Source organism: Neopsephotus bourkii, unplaced genomic scaffold (assembly GCF_033783945.1).
Source record: "Neopsephotus bourkii isolate Nb327-2 ecotype Australia unplaced genomic scaffold, CSIRO-AGI_Nbou_v1 NB_1663, whole genome shotgun sequence".
Classification (NCBI taxonomy): domain Eukaryota; kingdom Metazoa; phylum Chordata; class Aves; order Psittaciformes; family Psittacidae; genus Neopsephotus; species Neopsephotus bourkii.
Window position 1 is genome coordinate 1,760,667 of NW_026902137.1, and position 9,871 is coordinate 1,770,537.

At 43.5% G+C, this 9,871-nt stretch overlaps 1 protein-coding gene across 1 annotated transcript; it reads right to left on the reverse strand.

The window, feature by feature from the left end:
• Window positions 1-1,558: 1,558 nt before the first annotated feature.
• On the reverse strand, window positions 1,559-6,306 carry GDF5 (growth differentiation factor 5). The gene is made up of 2 exons (XM_061375413.1): window positions 4,774-6,306; window positions 1,559-3,208 (listed from the first exon to the last, which is right to left on the reverse strand). Exons 1-2 carry the CDS (start codon window positions 5,405-5,407, stop codon window positions 2,340-2,342), a joined length of 1,503 nt encoding a protein of 500 aa, XP_061231397.1. The 5' UTR covers window positions 5,408-6,306; the 3' UTR covers window positions 1,559-2,339.
• Window positions 6,307-9,871: the final 3,565 nt, after the last annotated feature.

The following is a 9,871-nucleotide window of genomic DNA, read 5'->3' on the forward strand; positions in this document are numbered from 1 at the left end:
GCAAGGGCTTCGCTGGGAATGTGCAAACAGGCACATGTGTGGGGAGCAGCAGTCTTTCATGCAAGGAAGAAAGGAGACAACCCTTGCTCATGGTCATCTAGCCAACCTCTCTAGAAGGTAGCTGTGGTCTGTGCTAGAGAAAGGATCCTTAACAGCTGCAAGCCAGTCACCTAGAAAACAGGCAGGAGCAAGAAAAGAAATGCTTGAACAGAATGGGCAAAAAAAAAGACTCTGAGATGCTCTCCTGGTTGTGGAGTTGTCAGGAGAATGTTTTCTCTCCTGTAGCAATGGTAAATCATATCTGAATAACCTGTGGTGAAACTTAGAATTAAAAACTCCTTTTTGTTTTGAAAGTCATATGAGGCTGGCTGGTGATAAGCAGTTAGTGCAAGGACAGTAACTCTTGGTCCTGAACTAAGACTCAATCAGGACAAGGAAGAGCAGGACATGCTGACAGTCCTGAAGTGAGATAGAGGGGCCATGAGGATAGCCTCGAGCCACAAAATACATCCATAAGATACCGTAACTTCTCGTGCACATGTTACAAAATAGCTTCAAGTGCATTCTACATGCCTGTTAACATGCTAGTTAGTGGTTCACCCTCCTGTCAGGTACAGCATTCCGACCCACATTGTTTTGTCTTACCACATGGCCTGAACCAAGGAACATCAGTTCCTGCAGGTAGAAGTCACTGTGCTAACCTATTACAGAAAGGTTACAGAGAGGTTACAGAAAGCTCCCTGCAGTGCTCGTTCAGTGTCACCATGTGGTACCTGACAAGGTCTGCCCACACAGGGGAGCCCCATGTGTCTGGCAACAAGGCTGCTTAAGCAGGTATTTCAAGCTGGTTAAATGCTCAGCCACCTAGAGAGTGCAGGAGGAAGGGCAGAACTTTTTATCACTGTTTATGGCTATTGACCATGAATTTAGGATTGTTTGCTGCTAGTGTGAGCCAGAGCAGGTCCAGTCTGGGGTAATGACCAGGAGGACCCCTGGGCCATATCCCTCCCTGCCATTATCCCCACCAGTGGTGCTTTGCAGGCAGGAGTTTGTGTTACTTGATGGTTTAAGCTCTGATGAAACAATATGAAACCTTAGATTTATATTTTATACTATTGAGAAGCTACATCAATAATTTCTGATGGTTTTATGGCCTGTCCACAGTTTAACCTCATTTTGTAGGTGGAACCATACACAGAGCAATCCAAAATTAATAAATTAATAATCCATCTGTAGAATAGATAAAGGGGATAGGCAAACACACAGCCCTAGGAGGGTTGAATAAAAGGATACCAGAGCCTATTTGTAATCATCTGCATATCTCATTTTTGCCCCAGATATATCCAGTGATAGTATAATTCCCCACCAGGTCAACCATGCCATACTTTCAGACCTTTCTTCCAACGTTTCCACAGTTTCTTTCTGTCAGTGGCAGCAAAATACATGGACATGTTTTGCATACCACTGGTCTCCTGCTGCGCTGAAAAGTCCCTTTCACCTGTATTTATTGTACAAAAACATTAAAACCAATTTCTTAATAGCATTATAATTATGAACAGCTAGATACAATGTAGCACTGTGTCAATAATTTATTACATCTTATGCCATAATGGAACATTTTTACTATGAGCACTTGAGAACAACTTGGACCTTATACATAGTCATATATAACATAACAATGGAAAGGTGGATACTTAAGATAGCTTGGAGGAAAATACACATGGAATCAAATACCTCTGGCATCACCTATCTCCATGTAAAACTTAAAACTAAACATATCTAACAACTCCTTTTTTATATATGTGTAGTTTCAAGAGCTAATCAGAAAGAAATAATATTACAGTGTAACTATTTACACCAAGATGGGAGCACACCAGAACACAACCTTTTATTGCAGACATCAAGACTCTTCTCTTACATTTCTTAATGGACAAAGCATGTGGGACTCAGACATAAATTCAATCTCAAAAACATTGTTCAAGGAATCAAACAGGTCATATCCACAGCTCACTGATACCATATGTACTGCTTTTAGTGCCTTGACACTAAAAGCAGGCAGTCTAGAGGTGTGGAGGTATAATCTTCTCTATCATGGACTTCAGTTAGAGCCAGTCTCATGTTGCCAACACAAGCCTTATGTCAAGCTACATGCCAGCATCCAAACGCTACTGAAATATGTCCATGGTGGAGAGACATATAGAAGCACCGGATTTATTGCTACATCCTTGTAAACATACTTCCCCTGAAGGTATGAAATCTAGTTAACCTTGCTTGAGGAGAGTGTATGTTCAACGTGTCATATTGTCTTTCATGACATATCCATGTGAGCAACTGTTCTGCTACCTACAACCACACGACTCCACCACCATGTCCTCATACTGCTTGTAGACCACGTTGTTTGCAGAGTCAATGAAAAGAATGCTAATAGGACTCAGCCTGGTTGGGACACAGCAAGTCGGGGGAGTTGATTCTGGGTCCATTGAGTTCATTAATGTTTGGATCACTGCATGATTGGTGGGCTCCAGATGGGATCGAAGGGGGAATTCACAAAGCCCTTCGCAGTGATATGCCTCATACTCTAGCGGGGCTATTATCCAGTCATCCCAGCCCATATCCTTAAAATTCACATGGAGGGCTTTTCTGCTACACCTCGCCTTCAGATTCTTAGTGGGCCTCTTCCCTTGGCGTGTTGCTAGAGGAGCTCTTCTCTTCCGCCTCTGATTGAACAAGTACTCATAAACAGTTTTGTCATCTTGGCCAGATCTAGCTTTGATTTCATTGAAAAATAAGTCTCTTTTTTTTGTCCTCCCAAATACCAAGAAGAGAGCCTTTTCATTGACCTGTCTCCCTGTTCTGTTAAATCCCACACTCCTGAGATCAACAGCTCTCCCCCTGTCAAAAGTTTCCAGTTCAAAACACAAGTTAACCAAGTTTTTAAAGTTCCTGAAAAGTTTCCAGATGTCAAACACTTCCCACTTTGGTGTATCTGTGATACTGACAGTCCGAGAGTCCAGGAGGGTTGCTGCTTGTCTGTTTGTAGAGCAACTGAATAATTTCACTTGGGAAGTTTTTCCAGGAGAATGAGGCTTCCATGTTTCAGAGGGCTTTTTCCTCAATATTCGAAGCTCTGCTCCCAGCAAGCCATCTTTTTCTAACGCACTGATGTCAAAAATGTATTTTTGTTTTCTTACAGTTGGCGCTCGCTCATCTAAAAAAAGCAAAGCACACACATGTTTAAATGCATATCAAGCATAGATCAGCATCAGTTATTCATTTCTTAATGGTTTTCCTAAAGCTTGCTCATAAGCCTAGAAGTTTCCATTATTAGCCCACCAAACAGAAAGAGCAGTTTTGGTCTAAGGAACCAGCTTTGTTCAGGGACCCAGAATAATTCAGTGACTCAAGAGGGAAATGAGTTTCTGAGGTTTTTTACTAGAAATCTCATTTCTCTCACCATCTTTTCTAGCTTCAAAGTAGCAACTGACCAATTGATAAATAGTCCTTTTCCAGGGCTGAGCACTCACTGGGCCTATTCACCACTACCATCCCACTTAAATTACTAGAACAGAGCTTCAATGGTGCCTAGGCCTCATGCTGGTTCCAAACATGAGCAAATCTACCCTTAGACGATGCAATAGTGAATTAGTCCTTTAAACCCAAAATCCCCTAGGAACTGCCAGACACAAGGATAACTGCTATATTAACTTAACTCCACATGATTCACAACTCCTTCAAACTGGGCAGAAAAACACACCTCCCTTTAATCTGATGGTACATTTGCTTGCTCAAGGTCTGGAGCAGTAACAAGGAAGATGGCTGAGCCAACGTTTCAGTGACAGCACATTAACAATGCCTTCCACTGGCAAGCCAAGAACCTGAATGTAGTACCTGTGAGCAGTGTATCATCCCTTCCCAGAAAACAAGCTATTCATAATTGAATGGCAAACAAATCCATTCCTGGCTGAGTTTCCATCACCATCCACCTTATCAGCTATAGCCTGTGTTGCTTCCTTAAATACACGACAAAACTCTTACTAACATCACTGGAAGCAACATGGGGCTCCCCAACCACAGTGGTGAAGTGAACATAATTCTTTGGGAGCCTGGTTATTTCTGGTGTGAAAGCAGACACTAGTCCAAGTTTGAAAAGAAGTTTGAATGTTGAACCCCAATTGTGGAGTCCCAGAAGTTACAACTCCTGTTAGTCTGTGCTGGGCTGTGGGCTTTGGTGGAGAGAAGGCTGGTGGCACCAGCTTCAAGCTAGTACAGATACACCCACCCTATGCTATAATGACTCCTGTGTAGTGCCTCACAGTTCTACCTTGAATAAATCAGGCTGACCCATCAATACTGGAATTTGTGGGTTTTCTTCACAGAGTAGTCCTGTTCTTAGTATGACCCATGTTTTTAGACATACTTACAATAAATCTAATGTTAGCAGCTTCCAGGAGTTAGTTATGCAGAGTAAATAGGACATAAATGTAAAAGGTTTTTAAACACCTAAGCATGCAAAGATGGATTGATTTTCAACAACAAAAAAAATATTTTCTAACTGTTTTGTTTGGCTGCCACACAGCCATCGAGCTCTGCCTCTAACCGCATTTTCCAAGATAAGGCAGGAGGACAAAACCTGCAGCAAAGTTGTACGATTTCCATTAGAAAGAGCTATCTGACTTCAAAGAAGGATGATTATTTTCTAAAACTCTCCACATGTATAAACACACTCATATTCCTCTCTCTGTATAAACACACACACACGAACCCCTTTCTTACCTTGTCCTTTGTCAATAAAGCTGGTTATTGTATTGGCAAGTCCAGCCTGCAGTTTTACACTTCCGTTAACACCTTTTCTTTCTGCATCTGAGAGAGTCCTGTACAAAGACAGCATGTATTCATGTGGCGTTATAGGGGGATGTCGGAAAGTTTCCTTGGCTTCCCTCTGTGTTACAGGCTCTTTAGTCTTTTTGGTTTTGAAAGCATCACTGTCAGTACTGCTTGTGCCAGGTTTTTTCAAAGCCACCTTGCTGCTAAGATTTTGAACCTTTGGAGTCACAGTCCTTACCCCAGCAGGTCTGCTGGGGAGATGTCCTGCCTTGCCCTCCATGGCTGGTGCTCTTGAGAGAACCTTCTTTGATTCATCATTCTTGGCCAGCAGAGCTCCAGCCTGAACAGCACTGCTTTTAGTCCTAGCCTTTGAGGTCCCAGTACTATATCCATGGCTTGCAGTCCTCAGTGAACCTGCCCGTGCTGAGGGATTCCTCTCTTTTCCTTCTGCTTTTAAAAAACCTAGTTTAGATCCTGGATTACTCTGGCCTATTTCAGAATTACTCAGCGCTCCAGGAACTAGATCCAGAGACAGCCAAGTCAAATGCCAAAGCAGTAAAGTGAGAAAATGCAGGATTTTCATCCTCTGGTCTTCCTCTGAATGCCACTAAAGAAAAAATCAGAAAAGGTTCCTCCAGTTTGGCAGAAGAAAACATGAAAAAAATTAAAAACCAAAGTCAGCAAAAATGGTTTTCGTTTGAGATGAAAACATTTCAAATCTTGTTGTTCAATACTTGTATCCAGTCCCATAGTGGAAGTGCTCATGTATTCAGACACGGTCTTCCCTGATTTCAGTGAACAGCTATAAAGAACTTGTTCTTGAAAAGAGAAAGTTTACCACCTCGTTTTCTTCTGTAAAACTGACTGAAAACTTGAAGGAGTCCTGTTTAAATCCAAGGGCTTTTTTTTCCAAGAAGGAAGAATGGCGTAATGCTGCCTCTCTGTTAAAAGGTTTTTTTAACGTTTTGAATCCTTTCCAGTGAAAATATTTCACACACAGAGACCTGCAGGTGCTCAGAAATCTTTTACAAACCTAAACTCAGGAATTGGAAACGGAATTCCAACAAACCTATTTAATTACTCTCTGATGTCATGCTGTCTGAACTAATTTAACTGCGATATATTTCTTTAAAAAAATCTTCTTTACCCTTTTCATTAGCATGAGTCATACTTTGCCTCATGTGAAACAGCTCCACAGGCTCAACACTCCAGAGGATGCCTTTCCAAGTGGCAATACGACCTCTACCTTAGCCTTCGATGAACTTCACGTTTAAACAGTACAAGCTGCAAGAGCAACAGCTGAGATCTGTCACGCAGTCCCCTGGACACATACATTAAAATATCCCAGTATAATTCAGCTTGTTCTTTTTGCAGAGAGCTGTAACAGTGGCTTCACTTTGTCCTCTGGTGACTGAAGGGCTGAGCTGGTAACGCGGCGCTCAGTGAAGTTTAATTTGTCACAAACAGCACACGGCCATGCCCGCAGTCCGTGTATTTTGGCATATTTATTGCTATGCTTTAAGAGAAAATCCATGTAAGCCCAGCTGGAGGAGAAGGTTGGGGATGCCCGGCAGGATGGGCAGCGAGCATGGGACGGCAGTGCACCCTGCAGGCAACAGCCTCTGCCTCCAGCACCCCAACACAGCCTTTCCTCCAGAGGCTGCTGAACACTGGCCTTTGTTTTAAAACTAGGTGTAAAATTGTCAAGAGCCGCCTACCCTGCAGCACAAGGGGGCTGGTGGTTGGAGCTGGTGGTACTGAGGTGTCAAGGCTGTCCTGCTGCTTTTGCCATAGAAGAGTGTGGAGCAAGCAGGTCTTTTGCAAGCTGCAAATTTGATCTGTTGTTCTTGATGAGCCTTTGGGAAATAAGGCATTGGGCTGGATTGAACAGGGATTAATGGGACCCTTCTCTCATCCTGCACTGATGTTTTTATTTCTGAGACAAGAAGAAAGGGAAAAGACACAAGACTTTCTAGCTTGATTTGTGCATGCTGAAGCATTGCCCACCCTGACTAGTATCAGAAACACCAAATTACTTTCCTAAATAACAACCTGCAGCCCTTTCTACATGAGGAGCTCTGAATGCTTTACCTTGTTATGATGGGGAAACTGAAGGATAGAAGAGTTTGGTGATTTCACATATTTCACAAATAAGGTAGATCCAAAAGCCAGTCCTCCTGATTTTGATCTAATGGTCCTTCCTCTCATGTCAGTTGTAGATTTGATATTCCCATCAAAATAAACCATCTTTTCACCTAGTTACAATGACTCCATGCTGTGTCCTTCCCAAACATGCCATCCTTTTATCCTTGCATATTGCCCACCTTCCTGCTGGGTGAAAGGCAGTGTGCCATGTCTGGTTCTGCCCTATGGGGGTATTGACTAACTTGGTAGTAGGCCACAAAATGGTAAATGTTAAGTTCCCACTTTTCATCCACCCAGCTTCCAGTTTTCACAACACTTGTAAGAATTCAATATCTTTGAAAGCTCTGTCACTCTATCAAACTTGGTTCACACAGCCCACTTGTCCTGCTTGGCCCATTCTGTAAATGCAGCTCCTCACACAGTGTGCGTAGGGATTTGAAAGGGAAGGACTACCCGGGTCCTTGCTCCTTGGGAGTGCATTGCACTCTGTTCTCCAGATCCTAAGATTATGCCTACAGGAGCTGTGGCACTTTCCAAACAGACAATTGCAGGGAGTCCTGAACCCTGGTTTGTGTGGAAAACATTTTCCCTTGCACGTAGCTGCAAGTTGATGCAAGGTGATGAAGGATTTGCCAGATCATTGTTAAGTGTGACTTTCTACAGTTCTAGTTTGTATCTTGTGTTTCTCTCTTATGAAAACTGTCTAGGTAATCATCCCAAATACAGTGGAAGCCTAAATTGAGATGCATTCAGCTCCATGTATTTTAATATAGCTGAAGGATCATTAAAAATCTAGGCAAAAACCAACATACTGCGGACTGGGGATAGCGTCTTGTGAAGCAGTGATTGCAAAACAGGGGATAGGGAATGAGGTTCCTGTTTTCCAGTGTCCATCAGCTTTCTTTTTCTCTGGGGAGAGTTAATGTTTCCTTTCCTTGCCATTTCCAGTGTTCAACTGGTGCTCATGCCCGTGGCTCTAAGAAGCTGAAGGAGACCAAAACTGTGCCTCACAGCTGGAAGAAATTGGGTGTTTAGGAAGCTTCCATACACTTCACACTTTTTTCTTCTTGTTTAGAGTAGCTGTATTCAGAAATGCCTGGTGTAGTTGTGGCTACAGGGACAAAAGTGCTTTATGGACTGAGCAAATGAGAGAACTGAGGCTTTAATAACTCTAGGTGCAGTACGGGGAAAAGGAGCACTTAAGAAGACCAAGTAGAATGAGTGATGAGTAACAGCTTGATGTTGGCTTTCAGGTGGTGTTAGATGGCAATGAGAACACAGTCAACATTGCCCCTACTGCCAGTACCCAACATCCTGAGTCTATCTTCACCCCCTCTTCTATGAGCTCCACTGAGGCAGAGATGACACAGGTAAGATTTTCTGCTTGTCAGGCCACAGGCTCAGCTGCTAATGCCTCAGTTAGCTTAGAACTTGACCTTTACTTAGCCAGTTGAGCTGCTTTCTGTCCAGCCTTGCCATTCCTGTTCACTGCCTTGCCATCTCACCAGCTCTGTGCTGTGCTGCTTTCTCTCCTTGATCTCCACCACCTCATCACACCTTTTGCCCTCTCTCTGCTTGCTTCTTCTTGCACCTACACGGAGCCATCTTCCTTGCTCCTTATTGCTTGTTCTACAGATGTTGTTTTCTTTTCTAGAAGCAGAATTTGTGTGTCATTGCACTTTCTTTAGCGAGCAAAGTTGCTTTTGCTTAACATTACTATGTTTTTGTCCTGAAGGAGCTGTCTGGTCCCAGGCAACCCAGTATGGCTTTACCCATCACTTTCACATTAACGGTGCCAGTGCCTTTTGCCAGCTCAGAGTATTAGAGCAGTACTCAGCAGAGGCCCTGAATCTTTCAGCCCCCAGTACAGGAGTTCTTTCTCAGCCCGCTGCTTCAGAAGTGGCACCCCTGCCTCTGCACACAACCGTATTTTCCTCTGTTTTCAGGTTTACCACCAGCAAGGTTCGGCCAGGCTTGATCTGGACCAGCTGCTGCAAGAGTCCTCTGGCCAAGTGCACGCTCTGGCTGGGATGTCCAGCAAGAATGAATTGCTGGTGCACAAGGTGGCTGCCCTAGAGCTGCAATTGGCAGCCTTGGAGAAGGACAGACAAGTCCTTTCAGAGCAGCTGACACAGGCCAGGTAAAGGCAGGAAGGAGACCCTAGGCAGGATGGTATTGGAGGTCTGTAATTACAGAGGTGGGAATCGTTACTTGAGGATTTATTGCATCCTGTGTGCTTTTCAGATGTTTTCACCTTCCATGGACAGAAAATGGAAGAATCTTGAGAAAAAAAAACAAACAAAAAACCAACCCCAAGCAAGGAGAACACTGTGATTTGAATGTTATTTTTCTGACAGCTAAAGCTAACAAAAGTCTGCTGAGCCTTCGGCTCATGTTTATGCCCCCTTGCACATTCCTGTGTGAAGTCCAAAGCAAGCCAATGTAATTCTTCAGTATCTGGTACCTTGGCTCTGCATTGAGGAATAACTCATCTATACAGATCTTTACTGAAACCTGAAGCTTCTTTCTGCTTTTGGTTTCTTGGTCTGTGTGTTTGAACATAGACCTTTCCTTAGTAAGTTGTTCGACAGAGGATGTTCAGAATTCAGGTCTAGAGGCTCATGCTGAAAATCTGGAGGGCAATTCTTACTGGAGTAACTTCCTGTGGGTGTCAGGAGCAAGAAACTCATTTCTCTCTGTATTCACAACTTGAAGGTCAGTGAACGAGACCCTGGAGTACAGCCTATCTGAGGCTCAGCAGCACATATTGCAGTTGGAGATCACCAGGAGCCAGCTGGAAATCCAACTTCAAACAGTCACACAGGCCAATGAATTGACAAAAGGCAAGAGCCTCATGTGCTTTGCTTCCTGTGGCCTCCATGGACAGGGGGCTTTCTGCAGT

Excerpts from the sequence above, each read along its gene's own strand:
- GDF5 (XM_061375413.1), bottom strand. The coding sequence starts at position 5,407 with ATGAAAATCCTGCATTTTCTCACTTTACTGCTTTGGCATTTGACTTGG. Across the intron at positions 3,209-4,773 it reads CTTTATTGACAAAGGACAAG|ATGAGCGAGCGCCAACTGTA; the intron begins GTAAGAAAGGGG and ends TGCTTTTTTTAG.